Source organism: Mus pahari, chromosome 10 (assembly GCF_900095145.1).
Source record: "Mus pahari chromosome 10, PAHARI_EIJ_v1.1, whole genome shotgun sequence".
NCBI classification, from domain to species: domain Eukaryota; kingdom Metazoa; phylum Chordata; class Mammalia; order Rodentia; family Muridae; genus Mus; species Mus pahari.
Window position 1 is genome coordinate 89408005 of NC_034599.1, and position 25034 is coordinate 89433038.

The 25034-nt window shown below is 38.5% G+C and overlaps 1 protein-coding gene across 2 annotated transcripts in view; it reads left to right on the forward strand.

The window, feature by feature from the left end:
- The first annotated feature begins 44 nt into the window (after nt 1–44).
- Nucleotides 45–25034, forward strand: part of Xrn1 (5'-3' exoribonuclease 1) — a 102277-nt gene continuing 77287 nt past the window's right edge. For both annotated transcript variants that reach the window (XM_021207220.1, XM_021207221.2), the window contains exons 1-12: nt 45–222; nt 9254–9486; nt 13053–13150; nt 15493–15602; nt 15708–15818; nt 17464–17546; nt 20186–20273; nt 20357–20525; nt 21341–21408; nt 21702–21836; nt 24305–24371; nt 24577–24682. In XM_021207220.1, the coding sequence (XP_021062879.1) occupies nt 148–222; nt 9254–9486; nt 13053–13150; nt 15493–15602; nt 15708–15818; nt 17464–17546; nt 20186–20273; nt 20357–20525; nt 21341–21408; nt 21702–21836; nt 24305–24371; nt 24577–24682 (1343 nt within the window). In that variant the 5' untranslated portion in view covers nt 45–147. The remainder of the gene's footprint in view (nt 223–9253; nt 9487–13052; nt 13151–15492; nt 15603–15707; nt 15819–17463; nt 17547–20185; nt 20274–20356; nt 20526–21340; nt 21409–21701; nt 21837–24304; nt 24372–24576; nt 24683–25034) is intronic.

Below are 25034 nucleotides of genomic sequence, written 5' to 3' on the forward strand. Positions count from 1 at the left end.
CTGCCCCTCTAGGCCCCCGGTTTGCTCTATGGTCTGGCGGACCTTGTGTTGTCATCCTCCGAGCGACGGCCGGAGGCGGCGGCGGAGGCCCGGGCGGGGCGTTTGGTTTCGTTTCTGCACCGACCGGAATTAGTGTCGACGGTCAAAATGGGAGTCCCCAAGTTTTACCGATGGATCTCGGAGCGGTACCCGTGCCTCAGCGAAGTGGTGAAGGAGCATCAGGTGGGTGAGCTCAGGCCGCGGCGCAGAAAGCGGGCCCGCGGGCCTCCCTGCGCCGTGGGACCCCGGCCTTCCAGCTGCCCGTGGTGCTGGTCAGCGGCCGAACGGGAGGAAGAGAAGGGGGACGGAGGCTTGGGGGCCTCCGGGTGAGCCGCACCGGGTAGAGGCAGGTCAGATCAGAGTGGCTTGCGGCAGGTCTGAGCTCCCCCCTGGGAGAGCACTCCAGGACTTGCAAAGGAGCCCTTGTTGGAAGGCTTTTAAGGAGCCCGCTCTGTCCTCCTGGTAACTGGACCTGGCACTTCGCTTTAGGCAGCGAAGCTGTGTGGGACGTCTTCTCAGGTCCCTCATCCCAAGCAAAGCAACAGACAGTGTACAAGCACTAACGTCCCTGTGGTGGGATCGCGGAGCACTCCAGCTGTGAAGAGCTGCATTTAGCCTCGATGCCTGGTCCGGTTGCTGTAGCTAGCTAGTGTCTTGGGTTTGTGATACTTTTTCATGCTGTTAACCCCCCAGACAGTACCGACCCCCTATTGTCTAAACGAACAAAACGTTTAGATGGAGCGCAGGGATGGAGGGGGATGGTGCTTAAAGGCAGATGGTGTGGCAGAAAGATCTCGAAACATTATTACTAATACTTAATGTATAATGACCCCACAGCAGCGTTTTTGTGAGTTCTAAAAGTGTGTATTTGTATATTTATATACTAGAATATATTTGCATGTTTGAATGACGGAGGAGAGAAACCAAATGTTCTAATAGGTAAATTAGACTTTGAATGACAATGTAGTATGTCACATTGAATGACTTTGATAATGACTTTGGTTTACACACACACAAAAAAAACTCGTTTTTGAAATTTGTATTCTTAATAAATTACTTGTGATAAGTAGCGCTGTATTAATACTGGAAGTTGTCAATTATATGGGGGTCTTGTTTTGTTTTGTTTTAAGGTACTTACAAGGTTAAAGATAGAATCCAGCCTCTGGAAAGGATTCTTTTGATATTAACGTCTAATGAAAGTTGGCATATAAAAGAAATCTTATAAAAAGTTCTAAAATGCTGACTTTGTCTTTCCCTTATTTTAGTTAAGATTAGATGGTATTAATTTGGTTGAGTTAAATTTAGATGGTATTTATTTTCAGGGAGAAAAGTGAAAATGGAGACATTGTTTTTCTTTTTCAGGATCTTTAATCAATAAATATTTTCTAGCATCTAATGTGTTCAATAACATTTTTATTCTGTACTCTTTGGTCACAGACATTTATTTGGTTAAAATATCTTGGGTTCTCCATCCTGAGGAATTTCATTGCAAAAACAAAACAATTTTTTTAAAGCATTTTATGACATGGGAAGCAAGATAGATTTTGTGAAAGTTTTACAGTAGATTGAAAAATTGAAAGTAAGGATTGCTTTAAAATTACACTAAAAGTAAACTTTAAAAGTTGTTGGTGTGTCCGTGGGGCATGGTGTCCTTCACCTTCAATCCTAGCACTGAGCAGGCAGAGGTAGGTAGATAAACTGACAGCCATGGTACACAGACCAGGCAAAACACCTATACACAAAAATAAATAAGTACATAAATAGAAACTCGATGTATCAAAGTTAGGCCTTTCACAAATATTTTATTTAACAGAAGACCAAAAAAGGAAGACTGGGAGGGAAGGACCCAGGTACCCACACAAAAGCTGGGAGCAGCATAGAGCACCTGTAACCAGCACTCACTAGAGAGCTGGGACAGGTGGTGCCTGAGGGCTTTCAGGCCAACTTGTCCAACTGATTAGTGAGTTTCAGGATCACTGAGAGACCCTGCCTCAAAAAAACAGACAAAAAAAAAAAAAAACCTAAATGAAGAACAATTTCCTGTGTGGATGCCAGGGTGAGCAGAAGCACGCCTGGAGGGAGAGGATGGGGAGCAATATGTTTTGGAACGAGGGTGAGGATGGTTATCAGGCACAATTATTCATCCTTTGAATCATTCAATGAAAATAGATACAATTCATGTGATATGGTATCCCCATGTTACTGAGTCAAAATACTACTAGATGAGGGCAAATTACCAAGAGACTCTAGTCAGTTTGAGAGGAAAAGAACTAGCTGATGAACTTGTGAACAGAACTCCAGAATACCCTGTAGGTTTCAATAAGGACTAGCTAATTAGATAATAGTACCTAAAACTGGGGGAGGGGGCTTTTTTTATTTTATTTTATTTTTTAAGACTGAGTGAAGGGTCTGTCAGAAGAAAAACAGTATCCCACCTGTACATTCCAAGCTGACCTACCAAAGGATTGTTATGCTGCACAGTATGCCCTAAGGAGAAATGGCTGAGAATAAAATAAATATTATCATGGAAGGGCTACTGGAAACAGAAGAAACTGATCCTGATGAAAGGAAGAATTAGAGTCAAGGGATCTTTAAAAATACACTACCATGTTTTAAAACATTATTGAAAAACTGCAAAAGAAAGACTTGTGAAGTTAAAGCATTTCTGAGCCCACTCATTCTAAAGCTCAAGAAATTTCAGTTCATATAGAAAAGAAACAAAAAAGTATGGAGGCCAAGTGACATACACTTATTTGTTTACTTATTTATTTCAGCTTCTTTCATTTTTATGTGTATGAATGTATATATATATCTGTGCACCACCTCCCTGCCTGGTGCCCTTAGAGGTCAGAAGAGAGTCATGGATCCTGGGGACTGGAGTCACAGATGATTGTGAATAACCATGTTGGTACTGTGAACCAAACTTAGGTACTCTGCAAGAATAACAGGTGCTCTTAACCATTGAGCAGTATCTCCAGCCCTGAATACAAGCTATTGTTTACTTCCACACCCAGCTGTGGTGATACACATGTGTAATCTTAGCACTAGGGCATCTAAGGCTGGAAGATGGCCATTTCAAATCCAGCATCAACTACAAAGTAAGACTTTATCTCAAAAAAAGCAAAGACTGAGCCAGGCAGTGGTGGCGTATGGATCTCTGAGTTAGAGGCTAGCCTGGACTACAGAGCAAGTGTCAGGGTTATACAGAGAAACCTTGCCCCCAACCCCAAAATAGAAGAAAGCAAAGCAAAGACTTGAATGTCATATGTGTCACCCCCACCCCAAGACCTAGACATGACATTCTAGCCACTCAAGAGGCTGGAATGCAAAATGAGTTCAAGAACAGTTTGAGTAACTCAGAGAGACTATTTTAAAGTAAAACCACATTTGCCTAACCTACATGACGTCCTAAGGTTTAATTCCTCAGTACCACAGAAAAAGGGAGAGAGAAGCAGAGGCTGGGATTGTGGCTCAGATACAGCACTTGCATAACATAAAGGTGCAGAGTTTAATGTCCCAAAACTGCTGGGGGGCAAAACAAGTTTTTATTAGTGTGTGTTTATTATGAATGATGCATGTGTGGGATGTGGGAGCCTGTCAGGGTGCATATTGTGAAGGCTAGAGGACAATGCTCAGGAGTGAGGTTTGTCCTTCTACTATGGCTTCTGTGAATCTAACTTGAGTTGTCAGGCATGAACCATTTTATAGGCCAAATTATCTAGGGTTTGACTAGGGCCAAAAGATTATTCAGACAGGAGACAAGAGGCAGAAAGCATGAACAAGAACAGAACAGAAAGAGCGCGGGAAGGGGACACAGTGGAGAGAACACAGCTGAGAGACTGCCTCAGCAAAAGCCTACAGCCTTGCACTGTATAGATGTCTCCAAGTCTCTAGAACTAAGCCACAAGCCCCGAAGTCACATATAAAAGCTGGACTCCCTTTCTAAGAAGCATCACTATCGGGGTTGTTAAAAAATAGCTCATGGACTATTCCTTAAGTCTAGCCTCCTTGTGACCCAGCTGTGAGGCTAATTGTTTAAGCTTGTCTTCTGTAGAAGTAGGTTCCAAAAGATGTGCTGGCAGAGTGAATCTTCCTTCTTCCAGTGTCCTTATGTAGGCCTCCAGCAGAAGGTGTGGCCCAGATTAAAGGTGTGTACCCACGCCTAGATTTGGAATTCACTTTGTTCCAGGCTGACCTTGAATTTAGTAACCTGCTTGCCTCAGTCTCCTGGAATTAAAGGCCTATACTACCTTGCCTGGACATAAGCTTTTCATGGCCCCTGTGCCTCAAGATGTCCATGTCAAGATCTAAGTCAGAAACCTGTGTCTTCCAGCCTCAAGATCTGGATCACAGGTGTGCCCTCCATTTCTACATTGTAGCTATATTCCATCCCATTCCAGATGTAGTCAAGTTGACAGCGAGGAATAGCCATCACAATCCCTAAAATATTTTTCTACACTAGACTGGCTATTTCTCAGCTGTGTTCCCCAAGTTACTGACTGTTTGAGTCTTGCCCGGGCTGTTCTTGGTCTATCAGTCTGTCCTCAGGGGGCACTTCTCTTGGCCATATGCTTTTGGTCCATTCCATCGCCCTGCTCTCTCTGTCTTCTCTCTCTCTCTTTCTTTTTTTTTCTTTTCTTCTCCCCTCTCCTCCCCTCCCCTCCCCTCTCTCTCCAAACCCCACCTATAACCACAGCTGGAGAACCAAAGCCCCAACTACCTCTTTTCTCCCCAGTAATTGACTGTCAGCCACTTTTATTTCACCAGTTAGAGAATAAAAACAAGCAAAGTTTACACCGCATCATTTGGTGTCCATGAGAAAATGCTTGTTGGCTAGTGTTTAGTGTTTGAATACATAGTAGCACCAGACCAACCTCCAGCAAGCCTCCAGTCACATATGGTGCTCTTTAGGCATTCTTCTCACAGTGCCCACACTTGACTTACTTTCAGTACCTTTTGTCTTTCTGGCTGATAAATTATTTTAACTTTAGTTCAGTCTCACCAGAAAATTCTCCTCTGTTGTGAACACCAAGGACCCAGATGTCCTCAAGATTCTGAGAACTCTTCAGGCTACACCGCTGACAGAGGCCACATTGGTGGCCTATCCTGCTGACAGATAGATCCCATATCATTGTAGATGAGCTTCTGGTTTGGTTTTAGAACCAGTATCATCACACTAAGAAGGGAGAAGATAACAGTTGTGGTCAGGGTGTAGTTCTGTGGCACAGCACTTGACTAATAATATGCATGAAGCCCTGGGATAGCTGTTGTCTAATGTGCAGAAAGTCTTTCTTTTTAAAAATCCACTAGTACAAGCCTATTCACTCCTTAGTAGAAAATTGTGCTTATCTGAGGCTTCCCATAAGATGGATGTTCAGAAAGGAAAGAAGGTAAACACATATTCTTGACCTGTCTTCTTTACAAAAATCATACAACTAGCATCATAAATTCTTAGAGCTGTACAGCTCTTTGACCTAGTACAATGCTATAAAATAGCTAAACCTTTGAGACTAGAGGACTCTGTAGTAAAAAATGCTTGCTGTTCAAGACTGGCATTCAATTCCTAGTACCAGGTCCTCAGGAGGCTCACAACTACCTGTAACTCCAGCTCCAGATGGGGCCTGATGTCCTCTTCTGGCTTCCATGGGCACTTGCACAAGTGCACACATGCATGCACACACACACACACACACACACACACACACATTTTGAATTATTTTTAAATCTTAAAAATGATAGCTGAGGGCTGGTGAGATGGCTCAGTGGGTAAGAGCACCCGACTGCTCTTCCGAAGGTCCGGAGTTCAAATCCCAGCAACCACATGGTGGCTCATAACCATCTGTAACAAGATCTGACGCCCTCTTCTGGAGTGTCTGAAGACAGCTACAGTGTACTTACATATAATAAATAAATAAATCTTTTAAAAAAAAGATAGCTGAATTTTGTTAAATATTATGAACTAAAATTTTTAAATCTTTTATATGCTTGTGCTCACTCATTTACCATAACAATCATAGTATTTTGCAGTTTTTGAGGGAGGATCTCATGTAACACAGACTGGCCTTGAAATTGATATATACCAAAGGATGACCTTAAACTCTTAATCCTTTCTCCAACTCCTAAATATGGAATTACTGGGCTTTACCACCAGCCTCACTGTAAGTAGCCCCATAGTATTTCTACTTGGTCTTTGTAACTGAAGCCTGCGAAAACTGAGTCACAAATACATTGTTAGTCAAATTGTTACAGAACCAATGAAGTAAGAGAGCTGTATCTGAAACAACTTTTCTTGTAGGTCTTCCTGTGTGAAACATTTTATGCATTTTCTTTACTAGAACTACAGACCTGCCTGTCTCCCAAATATTAGGACTATAGGCATGGAGTACCCTACTCAGCCATCCTATAAGCCTAATATAGATTTGAAACAATATATTCTCTCATAGTCATTTTAGTATTTATTTGTTTATGATTTGAGGCTTTCCTTGCCCTAGATCATCAAAATATTCCTCCTCAAAATGTCTCCTCTCTCTGCTCTCTTAAGTCACCTGTCCTTGTCTCTTCTCATGAATCCACACATAAACTAGAATGTAGGCACTGGAATTCAATGCCCAACTCTATATCAGAGAGCCAGGCTTCTTACTCATTGTCAGTGGGCTGTCTATCTTGATCCTCAATTTCATTAGGTACCATAGGTTCACAATTAAGTATTTCCTGTTTTCTTACTTCCTCTGTCTCTTATCTCTCAAGCTTTTATATTATCATAGCTAATTTTTCTTATGGTACAGCTATTTTTTTAATCCTTTTTTTTTGAGAGATAATACATAAAGATTACAATTAAAATTAGAGCTTTACTCTGGTGGTCAAGTTGCAATAAGTACTGCACTGGGGTGGCTTTTTCAAGTAACTTTCTATTCATTCAAGTCCTACCTACCCTTGCAAGTAAGGGATTGGAAATAGAGCTTCCCTTTCTTTCTTTTCTTTTCTTTTCTTTCTTTCTTTTTTTTTTTTTTTTTTTTTTGTACAGCAAAAGAATATCTATGTAACTAGAACTGCCTTTTGGGGTAGCTTACTGTGTTTTGCTGTCTCAGAGGCTCCTGCATCATCCCTTGTTCATGGATGGAGACCCGCTACTTCAGAGTTTCCAGAATCTCTCTGGTTCTGCTAATCACAAAGAACTGATGCTCTGTCGGATAAATTTCTCCTCCACTGCTTTCTGTCAGTCTCCTGTCCTCTATGACGTTTCTGTCATATGTTCTGTGCTTTTTGCCACGTTCGTGGGCTTTCTTCTTCTCCAATCATGTTGTGTTTTTCTTCCAACTACATTGAATGCCAGATGTAAATGTAACTTGTATTCTCCTGAAGTACTTGCTATGTCAGAGGCAGTCCTGGAAGCTTATCTAGGTGCTTATTTAATGCTGTAAAGTAGAGGGTTTAGATAAATGTTTGGCAGTGTTTAAGGATTTAAAACTTGCTACCCTCACACCTTACAAGACATGTCACTTTTCAATAACAAGAAAATATATTGTTACCTGCACGTGTTTACTAATTAAATCCTAGCTAATTTTCTCTAATTAATATATAAAGGAGACTAGTCAAAAATTCTTTGTTTATACTAGATAGAACTAGCTAGTTTTATATAGTCTTAGTGGATCCCAGGCTTAAGAGATCTCTGGGATTCTAACTGAGCAACACAGTCAGCTCCCAAGTCTGGCCTGCAGCCCTGATGGATTGCTCCTGGGAGGAATGCTCAATAAACTATCCCTGTCAGACTGAGATCAGTGTTCATGTGGTTTGTGAGGCTACTCCTTAACCCCAATACTACCAAGCCCCACAGTGACATCAAGAGTCTGACTTTCCGATGTATCAGGTCATCTGTTTTACCTCCATTTACAGATAACCTGATTGTTTGTTTTTTCTTTGTTTGTTTGTTTGTTTTTCAAGACAAAGTTTCTCTGTGAAGCTGTGGCTGTCCTAGAACTCACTCTGTAGACCAGGCTGGCCTCAAACTCAAAGATCCACCTGCCTCTGCCTTCCGAGTAAGGGATCTAAAGCATGTACCACCACTGCCCAGCTTGATAATCTAAACTTCTAAAAAACTATTGTAACTAAGTAAATGGCTCTGTTTGAGTCAACCAAATGTAAAATTAAATCTCTTATAAAAACTTTATTTTAAACAAAGGCAAGCAGATCTCTGAATTTTTAAGATTTATTTATTATTATACATAAGCATACTGTAGCTGACTTCAGATACACCAGAAGATGGTGTCAGATCTCATTACGGGTGGTTGTGAGCCATTTGGTTGCTGGGATTTGAACTCGGGACCTTTGGAGGAGCAGTCAGTGCTTTTACCCACTGAGTCATCTTACCAGCCTCTTGTAAAAACTTTTTTTTAATTTATTTATCTATTTATTATATGTAAGTACACTGTAGCTATCTTCAGACACACCAGAAGAGGGCGTCAGATCTCATTGTGGGTGGTTGTAAGCCACCATGTGGTTGCTGGGATTTGAACTCAGGACCTTCGGAAGAGCAGTCAGTGCTCTTATCCATTGAGCCATCTCGTCAGCCCTTGTAAAAACTTTTAATACTCTTTTATTAAGCCTTTTCATGTAAATGGGCATTATTTCACATTTATAGAGGCAATTGAACCTTTGAGAAACCACATAGCAAAAGGAGGACACTGATATATGAGTACCATAGTAACTAAGCGCTTCACGTGGTATTTTCCTTACTCTGAATAACTAGATTATTTCCTCATAGTAAATGTGGTGAGGCCACCGCTATGTCACATAACTATATAGTTTGTCTCTGCATTACTAGCCGTTCGTATTTGCTTTCCTTTACCTGTTTTATTCGACGGTGATTATTGAAGTTTTATTAAGGTTTGTTTTTTATTTTATATGTGTGTTTATGTGTCTGCACATTTGTACAAATGCATGTGATGGCTGAGGGGGCCAGAAGAGAGCATTGGCTCTCTGAGTGCTGGAGATGCAGGTAGTTGTACTCAGCCTCATCTAAGTGCCAGGATCCAAACTTGGCTCTCTGAAAGAGGACTCCTGGAGTTTTTATATAATCAGAAGACATTACATCCTGGTTTAATTTGGTTTGGTTTGACTTGGTTTTTGTTTTGAACCATGGAAGAATCACTTTTCTTAGGCATGAAAGTAGTTACGATCATTAATTAATCTGGAACATATTGTTTTTGCATTTTAGATTCCAGAATTTGATAACTTGTACCTGGATATGAATGGGATTATACATCAGTGTTCCCATCCTAATGATGATGATGTTCACTTCAGAATTTCAGATGACAAAATCTTTACTGACATTTTTCACTACTTGGAGGTGTTGTTTCGAATTATTAAACCTAGGAAAGTGTTCTTTATGGCTGTTGACGGTGTGGCTCCTCGAGCAAAAATGAACCAGCAACGTGGGAGGCGTTTTAGGTAAGTCATTTAAATAGTTGACAAAATACAGTGCATCTTCTGTCTTCTGTTCATATTTGTTTTCTTTTTTTTTTTTTTTTTTTTTTTTGTTTTCTTTTTTTTTTTTTTTTTTTTTTTTTTTTTTTTTTTTTTTTTTTAAAGATTTATTTATTTATTATATGTAAGTACACCGTAGCTGTCTTCAGACAGTCCAGAAGAGGGCGTCAGATCTTGTTACAGATGGTTGTGAGCCACCATGTGGTTGCTGGGATTTGAACTCCGGACCTTCGGAAGAGCAGTCGGGTGCTCTTACCCACTGAGCCATCTCACCAGCCCCCGGCAGCTTTTATAAAGACAACATTTAATTGTCCTTATAAGGGGCTGGCTTACAGGTTTAGTCCATTATCTTCAAGGCAATAACATGGCAGCATCCAGTCAGGCATGGTGCAGAAGGAGCTGAGAGTTCTACATCTTCATCTAAAGGCTGCTGGTGGAAGACTCACTTCCAGACAGTTAGAGTGAGGGTCTTATAACCCACGCCCATAGTGACACACCTACTCCAACAAGGTCACACCTTCTAATAGTGCTATTCTTTGCGCCAAGCATATACAAGCCATCACAAGATGTAAAAGGTTTAAAGATAAAAAGAGTCTTAAAATCAAACTCTGCATGTGTAGACCATATCTAAACAATAGTGAGACTGAACTATAAACCTGTGTGGAGGGATCCTAAGTCCTGAGGGTTTGGTGAGTTGTTAATACAGTGAAAGACTCCTTTAACCATAGGGCAAGATAAAGAATAACAGAAATATTCATGCATCAAATGTGGGAGTTGTCAGGAAAGTTGGGACAGTGTCTTAGAGAGACCTCCCAGTGAGACTAAGGAAACGATGGCAAAGAGTATTGATTTAACTATTAAAAGAAAAACAGTCCCAGAATTCTGAAAATACTGAGACCCTTAAATTCAAAAGCACTTTTTTTTTAAAAGGTTTATTTTTTTTTATTTTATGTATATGAATACACTGTTAATCTCTTCAGACACACCAGAAGAGAGCATCAGATCCCACTACAGATGGTTGCGAGCCCCATGTAGTCTCTGAGAATTGAACTCAGGACCTCTGGAAGAACAGTCAGTGCTCTTAACTGCTGAGCCATCTCTCCAGTCCAAGACACTTTTCTTAAATCTAAAATTAAGATTTCTAGGGACTACTTATAGACTTGACTTAATTAGAATCTCCAGGTTTGAAAAACTATTTATACTAGAATGACATAGTACTTATTAAACTAATTTTAGGGAATCACTAGCCTAAAAATTCATATTGAGATTATGATGGTACAGTGCCTTTATTCCAGTATTTGTGAGGCAAATCTCCATGAGTTCAAGGTCAGCCTGGTCTACATAGAGAGTTCAGCCACCAGAAGGTATCAGTGCATCTTAGCTTTGTCTCCTACATCTACAGTAGACAAAATAGATGCCCTTCTTGTTGCTTTGCAGTAACTGCAGTGTTGCTAAGTACTGAGCTTTCCTCCCACCATTCTTCTCCCATAGCCGAGCCCTCACCCCTAGCAGCCCTAGAGCCTCAACTATCACATTGATATTATCACACTTCCTTCCCAAAGTTGTACTAAGGCATCCAACTAACAAAAATCAACTCATTTCCTGAAACCAAACTGCAGGAAAGCCTGGCAGCTCTATGTATTTTTAACTTCATAACCTTTTCAGTATCAGAAGTATAAAAGAATACTAGCTAGGGATTGAGGACTAATCCATTGTAACTATCACAAACATACATTAAATGTTAGGCTGTCACCTAGAGTCCCATGTTTCCTAGAAAGTCCCCTAGCAGCTTCATACTTTTTAATGCTTAATGTATTAGCTCTGAATCTTCCCTCTGGGTTTTATCCATACTGTGCCACTAAAATCCCCTTATAAGATCTTAGGTTTGTGTCCTAATCAAAGACTAAGTCTGCATTGCTTCCTCCCCTCACAGTAAGTAACAGCGCTCATCCTTTCTTTCTAGAATTTCTTCAGGTAGCTTTGCTCTGCTTGTGCCATGTTCAACGCTATCGTCTTTCCTTTTTCTGCTTCTTTTTTCTTAAGTTATCATTGCATTACTTCCTTGAGAGCCGGGTTGGTGTGACGTGCCTTTAATCCCAGCACTCCGGAGGCAGAGGAAGCGGGTCTCTATGTTTGAGGCAAGCCTGGTCTACAAAGGGAGTTCCAGGACAGCTACGGCTGTTAGCCAAAGAAACCCTGTCTCAAAAAAAAAAAAAAAAAAAAAAAAAAAAAAAAAACCTGAGCAAAAAAAAAAAAAAAAAAAGAAGAAGAAGAAGATAAATAAAATAATAACAATGATAAATTACTTCTTTGAGTCTATGTCGTGAGCCCTAAGTGATCACATCTAATGACTTTGATTACTGTGTCTATGCTAATGACTCTCAGATTTATCTTTATGGTGTTTTTCTCACTCCCAAGTTCCTTTGTATTGAAATGCTTGCTGAATGCCTCCTTTTGGATCACCTAGATACCGGAAGGCTCACCATGTTCAGAACTGAATTTATCTTCCCCAAAGCAGCCTTTTAAAGTTTTTTGTTAAAGCTGGGCGTGGTGGCGCACACCTTTAATCCCAGCTCTCGGGAGGCAGAGGCAGGCAGATTTCTGAGTTCGAGGCCAACCTGGTCTACAGAGCGAGTTCCAGGACAGCCAGGACTATACAGAGAAACCCTGTCTCAGGAAAAAAACAAAAAACAAAAAACAAAAGGTTTTTGTTGTGTGATGAGCTACCCTACTCAAAGTCCAAGAGTAGTTTGGACTCCTTGTGTCTTTAGTCCTCACATCTGCAACCTATTTATACATATTTTCATCATCTTTTTAAAATGTAGTCTCTCAGAGTATGCCGTCATTGTCTTTACTTACCTTATCATAATAATCTTTTCTCTATTGCAGCTAGATTAAACAGCTATTGTTATTCCCTCCCATGTAGAGGGTAATCTTTAAAACCTAGTTATTTTTTGTTATATTTTTGTATTCTCATATCATTGCTGATTAATAAAATATTAAAGTCATTAAGTGATGTAATTAAATATGGTAAGCATAATTGACGCTTAAAGCTTTTGATCTTGTTTCTGGAATAAATTAGCTATATATTTATGTTAGAATTATTTAAGTGTTTGTAATGATTTGTGTGCTGTTTACTATTTTAATGTCCAGCTTCTATAGTCTTCACATTAAAAAAGAAAAACTTCAGTTCTGTAAATAAAAGCAAGGAATACCTGGAACTACTCATTTTTATTATAATTATTTTTAAAAGTTTACCCTAGCATGGTGGTGCAGTTTTAATCCCAGCACTGAGGAGACAGAAGTAGGGTAATCTCTGTGAATTCGAGGCCAGCCTGGTCTACAGATCTAGTTCTAGGATAGCCAAGGCTACAGAGAGGAACCTGTCTCAAAAAGAAAAAAAGTTATAGTTTTGAACCAAAAGGTTGACAACTTAGTGTTTTATTTGTAAAAGTTTCCAAATAATGGCTTGTGTAAAAGTGTTTATTTTGTAGAAAATGTAAGATATTTTTTTCTCTTTGGCTTTTAAGGTCAGCCAAGGAGGCAGAAGACAAAATTAAAAAAGCAATAGAAAAGGGAGAAACACTTCCTACAGAAGCCAGATTCGATTCTAACTGTATTACGCCAGGTAAATTGACTGAGAGACATTCTAAAGATGTAAGATAGAAATTGAACTTTTTTCTAATGTATTTCTGATTTTAGACTGTTTGTCCTTGGAATTTCACTAGCCATATTTCCACATTTGTGTACTCCTAAGATGAGCTACCTCCTCATGTTGGTTGTGAGTGTCCCTGGGAAGACCTGCTGTAGGGCTTTCAGATGTTGATGAGCAGAGACGTGGTCAGCTACATAGAGTTCCTGACCTGGAAAGAGCTTAGAAAAGCTTTCAATTTTCTGTGGTCAGTTATCAGTATTGAACAATTTGTATTTTTGTGATTGATTTTTGACTTACCAAGTTTCAATACCTACCTTATTATGCATTTCAGGATAAGAAACCCATTCTTTTAGTCCATGGAGTTTACTCTTCTACCTGCTTTAGGTAACTAGGACTTCTATGACTTTAAGAAAAACAGGGCCAGTGAAATGGGCCAGCAGATAAAAGCACTTGCTGCCCAGTCTGATGACCTGAGTTCAGTTCCCAGGACCTTCATGCTGGAAGAAAGAACCAACTTCTGCAATTTGTCTTCTGACCTCCACACACACAAATAATATAAATACATAAATGTAAAAAAATAGTAACTTATTAGTAATGTGAACTTAACTTTATGTACAGCACCCTACTTGATACACTGAAAGGGTTCACTGGCATCTTTATAGTCCTTTATTTTGAACAAAAATTGTAAGTATAACCTTTAAAATTCCATACAAACTGGTAATTTTTTTTTTATTTCTAAGTGGCTTAGATACACATTGCTCAACTTAATAACCATGTTTTCCTGGATATAATTTAAGGTAGCCTTTAATTGTTGATCATCTGACATTTCCTATGGCATAGTTATTGTATACTCACTTCCCAGATTAAAAATGATTTTTCATGTTAAGAATAGTAGTTATTGAGATATAAAGGTGGCTTGATGGTTAAAAACAGGCTCTTACGGAGAACCTGGGTTCAATTTCCAACACCCGCATAGGTTATCTCCAGTTTTAGAGCATCACATGCCCTCTTTTTGCCTCAAAGGGAACTGCATGTATATGGTGCATAATTTATAATATGTGTAGGCACATGTTATATACATAAAACAAATGTTTTAAAACATAGTGTAGCAGTTACTAGTTATAGGTCAGTTCAGTAGAGTGCTTGTCATCATGAGTTCAATCCCCAGCACCCATATAAGAAACTTGGTGTGGTAGTGCACACTTGTAATCTTAGTGCTGGGGAGATGAGTCGGAAGGATCCCTGGGGCTCACTAGTCAGCCTGGTTTGCCTACTAATTGAGTCCCAGTTTTCAATGAGAATCTGTTTCTCAAGAGACAAGGTGACTGGGCGTGGTAGCATGTGACTTTAATTCCAGTATTTGGGAGGCAGAGGTAAGAGGGTCTCTGTGAGTTTGAGACCATCCTGATCTACACAACAAGTTCCAGGGAGGCAGAGATGCATAGAAACCCTGACCAAAAATTAAAAAACACCAAGGTGGATTGTATTTGAGGAAAAACCTAACACAAGTTATCCTTTGGGCTCCACATAAACGCCTGCTTCTGCATGAACTTGTATATAAATACATACACAAGTGTTAGTTGGAGGGAAGACAGCTTGATTTGGTAGAGTTTGAGTTTCATTTGCATCAGATCCTGGGTTCAATCCCTAGCATAGTATAAATCAGACGTGATTGTGCATGCCTATAATTCCAGGACTTGAGAAGTTTAGGGTTATCCTTGACTCATAGTAAGATCAAGACTAATCTGGACTACAGATCCTGTCTTTAAAATGAAAGCAGTATTAGTTATTAATAATATACATGAGCGATAATAGTTAATATTGGCAATCTGGTTAAAACTACATGTCTTAAAAATTCTTCAAGATATTCAGTGGGTAAAATCATTTGCCACATAAGCTGACCTGAGTTCAAAGTCCAGAACTCCATGGTCAGTGGATAAAACAAACTACCAAAAACTGTCCTCTAGCCTCCTCATATGTGTTGTGGCATGTAAACGCTTCCTTCACATGTTACATATCATATACTGATATAAGTCAAATTAATAATATGCTTAGCAATCAAGAAGAAATGTAGAAAATTGGAGTTTATTAGAGTCCAAACTTCTTTTAGGTAAATACTTAAAGTGCAGTCTATAGATGGTATAAAGTTCATGACTTTACCTTTGTGGCACTGACGAGTGACATTTGAAGCATTGGAAGATAAGAAAACTTTGGGCTTTGAAGATTCCTGATTATATGTTGTTGCTGGTAACTTAACTGTTTTTGTTATTTTTATCTCTTTCTCAGATTAACTTTTCAAAACTTTTTACTTATAGGGACTGAATTCATGGCCAGGTTGCATGAACATCTGAAGTATTTTGTAAATATGAAAATTTCCACAGACAAATCATGGCAAGGTGTTACCATCTACTTCTCAGGCCATGAGGTTATCATCTTTTTAAAATTATTGTTATTTAAAGAATTTTTTAAGTTTATTTAATACTTTGAATCATACCATATTAACATCTTCTTTTTTAAATATTATGTTTAGACTCCTGGAGAAGGAGAGCATAAAATCATGGAATTTATCAGATCTGAGAAAGCAAAGCCAGATCATGATCCAAACACCAGACATTGTCTTTATGGCTTAGATGCTGACTTGGTAGGTATAACACTTACTGTTGTTATAAGTTTGTGTCATAGAGCTAAACACTGAAGAGATGGGCTTTTTTTTTTTTTTTTTTTTTTTTTGTTGTTTGTTTTTTGTTTTTTTTTTTTTGGTTTTTCGAGACAGGGTTTCTGTGTGTAGCCCTGGCTGTCCTGGCACTAACTCTGTAGACCAGGATGGCCTCAAACTCAGAAATTGAGATGGGCTTTTAATGGGGAAAACTTTACTGGCTGTAGCAATGAATACAAAGGCAGCAATTGCTACAGTTGCTGTTATCTAAGTTCTAAAAGAGTTGGGGAAATAAGCTTAGTTTGTTTGTCATAGATTATGTATGGATAACTGATCTGGATCTAGTCTACAGAGCTGAGTAATCCTAGTCCTCTGCAAATGCTGCTGAAAAGCAAATCCTGTTACCAAAGGTCATGAATCCCTGCTGTCCTAACTCACAGGTCCATGAATTAGATGAGCATTTCCTTGCATGTGTGAGCACCACATGTGTGCCTGGTGCCTGGGCCTTCCTTGTACTCTCTAAGTTTCCTTAAGGTTTTTGGGTGGTTTTTTTGAGGAGGGGGGTGCTTGGGGGTTTTGTTTTTGTTTTGGGTTGGGTTGGTTTGGGGTTTTTTTGAGACAGGATTTCTCTGTTTAGGTAACCCTGGCTGTCCTGGAACTTACTCTGTAGACCAGGTTGACCTCAAACTCAGAGATCCTCCTGCCTCTGCCTCCAAGTGCTGCTATTAAAGGCATGTGCCCCCATGCCCAGTAAGTTTTCTTTTCTTTTTTTTTTTTTTTTTGTTTTTCGAGACAGGGTTTCTCTGTATAGCTCTGGCTGTCCTGGAACTCACTTTGTAGACCAGGCTGGCCTCGAACTCAGAAATCCGCCTGCCTCTGCCTCCCAAGTGCTGGGATTAAAGGCATGGGCCACCACACCCGGCGTAAGTTTTCTTAAGTAGTAATTTTTTTAAACTTAATGTAGTCATCAGCCTCCTTACTACTAAGCTGGTTTATTGAAGCAATGACCTCTTAATACGTACATGTTTTCATAACGTTTCTATAAGTTTTTAAGGCACTCAGCCACAAAGGCATTACATACATATAACAATAATTGTTTAACATGTAAATAACCACATCTCCTGATTGCCTCTTGTTTCATTTTGTTTTGTTGTTTGAATAAGAATTTAAAGAAAACAAACTGTGTATTGCCATTGGCTCCCATGCTTGAGTAGGCTTTTGGATTCTTTGAGGGAGTAGGATATATGAAGAAATTAAAGTGCCCCTTTCTGTTTTGGAACAAATTTTCATATTAATGTTACTGTGACCTCTAAGCATCTAGCATGGAAAGGTCACTGCTTCTAATTTCTGCTTTTAAGAGGTAGGGATATGTGAAAATCCTGAGGCAGTTTTGTGCTTCGGTGAGGAGGAGTGGAGGGCGTAGTGTCGACTACAAAGCATGTGCGCTCCAGTGTGCACTTAGTATCCTCGCCCGATTCCGTAAGGACCTGCCATTGGGACAACTGATTCTGATTTTCAAATGTTGACTTTTAAATTATTCCCTGCATAGAAATTTTATTAAATTGCTTTTGTAAATTTAGTGGTATAAACAAAGGTAGAATAGTAATATTTTGTAATTATTTTTCGACAGATCATGCTTGGATTAACAAGTCACGAGGCACATTTTTCTCTCTTAAGAGAAGAAGTTCGGTTTGGTGGGAAAAAAACACAAAGGTAAATTAGATGTTGGAAGAAAGAACAAAAACAAAGCATGGCTGGTAGTCCCTTAGAACAGGGGTTCTGCAAGTGTCCTCTGTTAATCTGCAGATGCCTAGTTTGATGTAGCACAGTTTTTCTTTGTCTTTTATTGCCTCTACTTTTAGTGTCTGTAGAATCCAAGAAAACACTGCCAATGTAATGTCATAAACATTACCCCTAGTTTTTATTCCAGAAGTTTGTAAAGAGGTTTGTTTTCGTCTTTTCTGTTTAGAGCTTGGTAATTTTGGCAGGACTGGGCTGGGCCCAGAGGTGAGCGATCGGCTGCTTAGCTACACTTGGAGTTCTGTAGTCTTAACTTGGGTGTTAATCCAGTTCTAGCCTTTGTGTGTGGAAACTCAGCTCTCCTATCACTACTTGTTGAGAAAACTGCTCTTTCCCTATTGAGAATATTAGTTCCTTGTTGAGAATCAGTTGCTCATGTATGAGGAGTTTTATTTCTTATATTTTCTATTTTATTTCTGGATCAAATATACCTGCCTTTGTATCATTACTGGTGTATTCATAGAGATTCTAGTGTAGTTAACATTGAAATCAAGAGTGAAACCCCAGCTTTATTCTTTTTCAAGATTCTTTTGCATATTTTGGGTCTCATAAAAGCATGAGGTTTTGGGGGGCATTTTCCTGTTTTCTTGTGAAAACATCATTGGGGTTTTGATAGGGATAGTTTTAAGAAAGATTTAATAAATCTGTAGGTCTTTTAAAATATTTTGATATTGAAATAGTCTTCCAATCCATTAGCACATGTTTTGTGTCTTTTATTTTCTTTATTTTATAGTTTCCCTGGTATAGCTCTTAGGTTAAGTTTGTTCCAAAGTATTTAACTATTCCGGGGTGTCATTTGTATATGGAATAATGTTTTTCAGGTTTATTTTATTTTATGTGCATGAGAGTTTTGCTTGCATATATATATGCACCACATGCATGTGTGGTACCCACCAAGGCTAAAAGAGGATGTTGCCATCCTAACTAGAGTTACAGATGTTTGTGAACTGCCATGTGGGTTCTGGGAGCTGAACCCGGGTCCTCTGGAAGAGCAGCCAGTGTTCTTAGCTCTGAGCCATCTCTCCAGCCCTGGAATAAGTTTCTTTTTTTTTTTTTTTTTTTTTTTGGTTTTATAAGACAGGGTTTCTCTGTATAGCCCTGGCTATCCTGGAACTCACTTGGTAGACCAGGCTGGCCTCGAACTCAGAAATCCGCCTGCNTCTGCCTCCCAAGTGCTGGGATTAAAGGCCTGCGCCACCAGGCCCGGCTTGGAATAAGTTTCTTAACTACCTTTTGGTTGGTCCTTTGATGGTGTACAGAAACACTGCCTGTCTTGTTCCCTGTAGATGTGTTCCTTGTTTATTATCACTAATATCTTTTTATGTAAACTATGGAGTTTTCTGTATGTAGAATCACACCATCTGAAACAGATAAAGTTGTATTTATCCCTTTCCAATTTTAATTCCATTTCTTTATCTTTCCTGCCTCATTACCCTGGCTAGGAGTTAAAGAACAGTGTTGAATAGCTATGGTGTGTTGAGTAGCTATGGTAAAGTAGGTAGGCATCCTTGTCTTATTCCTGGTCTTAGGTGGCTTTTTTTTTTTCACTCTATGATGTTAATTGTGTGTTTTCATAAATGTCTTTGTCATATTAAGGAAATTACCACTTTAGCTCCTTTCCTTTCTCTTTTTTTAGACTATGTTGTACATTGTATGTGTATTTGAGAGACAGAGAGTGTGAGACAGAGAGAGAGAGAGTGAGCGAGGACGAATGGCGCACACATGCGGTGCTGTGGCATGTGTGAAAGTGAGGAGAGCCTGCAGTAGGCACTCTCCTTCTGCCATGTGAGATCAAGCTCATGCCATCAGACCTAATGGCAGGCATCCTTGCCCACTGAGTTTCTTGCCAGCCCACTCTCTCTAAGTGTGACACTGTTTCTTTCTTTAGGCCAAGCTAGCCTAGAACACTCTCTTATTGTAGACTAGGCTGGCCTCAAACTCATTATCCTTATGCCTCTGCTTCCTGAGTACTTGCATTTCAGGTGTTATCATGGGAGAGTGTTTAATATTGTTAAATGCTTTTCTGCAAAATGATTGTGGAAAATTTCCCCCTTCATTCTACTCATGTGCTATATGATGTTGGTTTTCTTATGTTGAACTGCCCTCACATTCTTGCCATAAATCATGCTTATATCTTATCTATTTAAATATAACACGGTCTCCTAATATTCTTCTTTATTGCTAAATTTGGAGTGTAAGCCAATATAGAGTCCTGTCCAATGCAGGAGATAAACTGTATTTGAAAGTGCACATACACACATACATACATAACACACCCTCACTAATTTTTACACTTCCCACAATGACCAGCTAGTTTCTTATATGTATTCTATATTTTATTTAGCCCTTATGAGTTCTGAGTCTGTTCACCAAACTTGTAATGTAAGCCTATTACTTTATCACGTTTCATCCATTAGAGTAGCATTCTCATATAGTTATATATAAATTATTGCTTTAAAGATAAGAATTATCTGTTAGTGATAATTTTTACTTAACCATTGCTGCATTTTTGAAGTTGAACAACTCTGTTTTGATCACTTGACTAATTACAGGGTATGTGCACCAGAAGAAACGACATTTCACCTCCTTCACTTGTCTTTAATGAGAGAGTATATTGATTATGAATTTTCAGCATTAAAAGTAAGTGTTGATATAGCCATTAACTATTATTTTGCATACAGAAATTTCTATAGGATTTCACTCTGTTCTCCATTTTGCTATAGGAAAAGATCACATTTAAATATGATATTGAAAAAATTATAGATGATTGGATTTTGATGGGATTTCTTGTTGGCAATGATTTTATCCCTCATCTACCTCATTTACATATTAATCATGATGCCCTGCCTCTTCTTTATGGAACATATATTGCTATCCTGCCAGAACTTGGAGGTAAGACCACCTTACTGGTAATTGAGTGCCCTCCATTTATTAGAGTGCTGCATGTGTGGCTATATTAGGAAAACACTGTGTGTTTCTTTCAGTCTAAGTAGTAGGCACTGAGATTGTCATTTTCAGTGGATGCTAAAGAAGCTGACTACAGGTGAATAACCTCACTCGTTAAGCAACTAGCCTCACCGTTAACTCCTTAAGAAGACCAGCAGCCTCATTGGGTTCACTTCATTCATTCATAATTCATTAGAGAAATCTGGTTGTTTTAAATATACATGAAGTAATTAATATAAACCAAAACAGTTAAAAAAAGGAAACTAGCAAAACTATTCTCTAAGTTACAGGAAGTTATTCCTTCGCTTTCTTTCTTTCTTTCTTTTTTTATTTTTATTTTTATTTTTTTATTTTTTTTAGATGAAGTCTTACTATGTATTCCTGGACTGGCCTCAAACTCAAATTTGTCCTGCGATAGCCTCCCAAAGGATAGGATACAGATGTGTGCCACTTTGCCAGCTACAGCTTTTCTTATATGAATATGTCAAGTTGAATAATCAGGCTATAATACATATAGCATTGTTAATGGTTGGAAATGTGGAAGCCTTATTATTATATAACCTGAATTTCCAATATTTTACTTCTGTGCCTAAAATACAGTAATATAAAGGTTATAGAAACTAAAGCTGGTTTATAGATAGCAAAGCAATTAGAGGGTTTTCTTCACTTGAATTATACAGCAGTCTGTGGAAAGAACTTTATAGAGCTGTTTCGAAAATAATACCAGTTTATACTACAAGTTTAGATTTGGTTCATTTTAGGTTATATTAATGAAAGTGGACATCTCAACTTACCTCGATTTGAGAGATACCTTGTGAAACTATCAGATGTAAGTAACTACAAAGTTTATTTTCCTATCTAGGGTCACTGTAAATGGTCATTAATTTAGTTAATACCAGAAAGAGACAGTTTGTAGCATTCTTCTGATTGTTCATTCTGTATCATTTTACTTGAGCTATTTCGTTATTAGTTACTTATGTTCAGTTTCCAGACTTAGTGATATTATGTGTATGTAAACAAACATTCTTCAATAAACTATAACCCAGAAATAGTTTCTGTTAGAAATTTAGTTTGTATTCTTTTAGACATACTTAAATCGTTTTAAAATTGATTTTTGCTCAGTTTGATCGAGAACACTTCAGCGAAGTTTTTGTGGACCTCAAGTGGTTTGAAAGCAAAGTTGGTAACAAGTATCTCAATGAAGCAGCAGGTGTGGCAGCAGAAGAAGCAAAGAACTGCAAGGAGAGGAAACCAAAGGTGATTTCATCAGCTTCTCGGGCTCTTTTTTTCTTTTTCTTTCTTTTTTTCCTTTTCCTGTTTGTTTGTTTGTTGAACTGTAGCAGTAAAGCTAAGATCCCTTGTTCCTCATTTTCCTGTTTGTTTGTTTTAACTGTAGCAGTAAAGCTAATATCCCTTGTTCCTCATTTTCCTTAGGGTTCAGGGACTTGTTTCATTTTCATTTCTTGCCCCTCAACATCTAAAATTTTGGTTTCTGACTCTCTGTGTTTCTCTCATATCATAAATATGTATTTAAGGAAAAATGAGTTTTTTATTTTTACCTTTAAGGACTAGAGATATATTTCCTCTATTAAGCCAATAAATAGGTCAGGAGAGAGAGCTCAGAAGTCAAGAGCACTTGCAGAGGATCCAGGTTCAGTTCCCAGTCTCCACATGGCAACTTACAATAACTTCACCTTCAGGGATCTACCACCCTCTTCAGGCCTCAGTGTATACGTAGTATACATACATACATTCAGACAAACACTTGAATACATAAGATAAAACAAAATGTTTAAAGAAGTGAATAAGTTTAAAATATTTAAGTTGTGCCATTTGAAACAGCGGAGCACTGAGCTGGCTTATACTTATTTGAGGCCTTAGGAGTTTGTTTGCTTTCTTATTCGAGACCAGGTCTCATGTAGTCTAGGCTGGCCTTGTACTCCTGATCTCATACGAGACCACTATGCCAGCAGTGGACTGATGAAGAATAATTAGTAGTTAATTTCTAGGAGCTGAGGCAATGGCTCAGTGGTTAAGAGCACTTGCTACTCTTGCAGAGGACTCAGGTCCCCATTACACATAAGATGGCTTATAACCATCTGTAACTCCAATCCCAAGGGATCCAGCACCCTCTTCTGGCCTCCACAGGCTTCAGACATGCATACAGTACACTTGCATACATGCAGACAGAACATTCATACAGATATAACTCACGCAGTCCTAAATAAGAATAAATAAAAGATTCATTTTATAAATAGTACAATATCTAGTAAATGTTTCTGCTTAATAATGATTGATAGACTCAGAATATTCTAGTGTTCTAAAGGACATCTCTAATTAATTAAACAGTGTCTTATTTGTGTTAGCTTGAAAAAGAAACCAAATTTTCTTGAGCCTGTCAATAATGATTGGAACCCGACTCTATTTAGGTTCAAGATTAATAATAATAATTAATAAAATAATAAAATAAAAAAATAATAAGTTTTCCCCTAAGAAATGTAAATATCCTGATTTTCTCTGGCAATTTTCTATTTCATAATTTTTTTTCCTGTTTTTCACATTTGTGTGTGTGGTGTATGTGTGTATTTGTATGTGTGAGTGCATATGTACCTAGGTGTATGTAGAGGCCTGAAATTTTCACCTTCAGTTGCTCTTCACTTTATGTATTAAAGCAGGTGAACCAATTCTAGATAGTTTGCTAGGCTCCTTACTCAGGGTGTTCCCCATGTCTGCCTCACAAGTGTTGATTGAGATTCTAAGCTGCTGCCACAGCTCTCTGGCTTTCTAGTCTATGGGTGCTGGACCTCTTAAGTTCAGTCCTCATATTTGGCATCAGGTGCTCTGTCCAGCAAGCCATCTCTCCAGCCTAACGTTTGTGAATAGTCTTTTTCAGTGGAACTGAGCAGTAATCAGTCTGGTTCTACCACATACGTTTCTCCTAAGAAAACAAGCTTTGTACTAAGTGCAGTGGTACTACTTGAAATGCGGAGACTGGCAATCTTGACCTTCAGGGCAGACATGGACTACACAGTAAGGCTGTCTCAAATAGAAGGAAAGGAAAAGGAAAGAAGAAACTTTAAAGGGAACCTGGATTCACAAAACCTACATGTTAATAACTCCTAGCTCCTCTACCTTAGCTCAGTCTTTAACCTTCTCCAGTTTATAGGACTGCGTGAGTTATATCAGAGATACGTGCAGTTATGATCCATGAGCATAAAGCTCTTAGAGGCCACAGTTACATGAAGAAAAGCTTATGGGCAACACTGCCAATAGCTAGACAATCAAAAACGAGAGAAAGGGTTAAGATCATAAAATATAATGAAAAAAAAAATTGGGCAGAAAATGAAAGATATAGTAGGTTGAACAATAATAGTCTTGAGAATTATAAGATTATTTCATTTTTGTTTGTATTGTAATTAATGTTTAGATACTCTTGATCTTCGTACATATAATTCAATATACTTTTTTTAATTTAATGAAAATCATTTATTATATATCTGAGTTCTATATAATAAAAGTGTGTAACTTAAGAAAACTGTTGATAACCAAAAACATCCTGTTTCAGTTTTTGTTTTTTATCTTATTTTTAAAGTAAGCTGCTACAGAGTATCCTTTAAAGATCATTTTTCAGCTACAGTTAGTATTTTTCTAATCTCCCTTGTATACATCTGACTTGGAAACATATCTTACTGTTCATCTAATGATGATTTATAATTTTTTTATAGGGTCAGGAAAATTCTTTAAGTTGGGCTGCATTAGACAAAAGTGAAAGTGAAGGAGTGGCTTCTAGAGGTGAGTCCAAGCTGTGTGTTTTGGTGTATTCCATTGACATAATAGCTGTCTTGCCTTTCCTTCGTTAGTACTAGCCCAGCAGTGGGGAACTGGGTAGATTCCTATGGTAGTCTGTAGCCGTCAGCTTTGATATGCATGCACCACAGCACGAGGTGGAAAACAATACTCAGGACTATCAGTCATATCTTTCTGGTTTTTCTCACAGATAATTTTGAAGATGAGACCGAAGATGATGATCTGTTTGAAACTGAATTTAGACAATATAAAAGAACGTACTACATGACGAAGATGGGGGTCGATGTAGTATCTGAGTATGCTTTTGATGACTGTTTCATTTTGAAATAGAAAAAGTAGATTTTGAAGTTCTTTAGAAAACAACATTATTTTAATGTAGTGTGAGATTTATTGGTTTCATAAATTTAAAATTCATTTCATGATAGTAATTCTGGCATGTGTTCTATTACTATGATAAAAATTGTTGAATAGATGAAATGGAGAGATAGCTTAATGGGGTAGCATTTGTCACACGACCTGAGGACCCACGTCCTCATCCCTAGCATCTGAGTAAACACCCAGCTCAGCTCCACAGCAAGAAAGGGAGGCTCACTAAACCTCTGACTCCTCCTCTCCTCTCCTCTCCTCTCCTCTCCTCTCCTCTCCTCT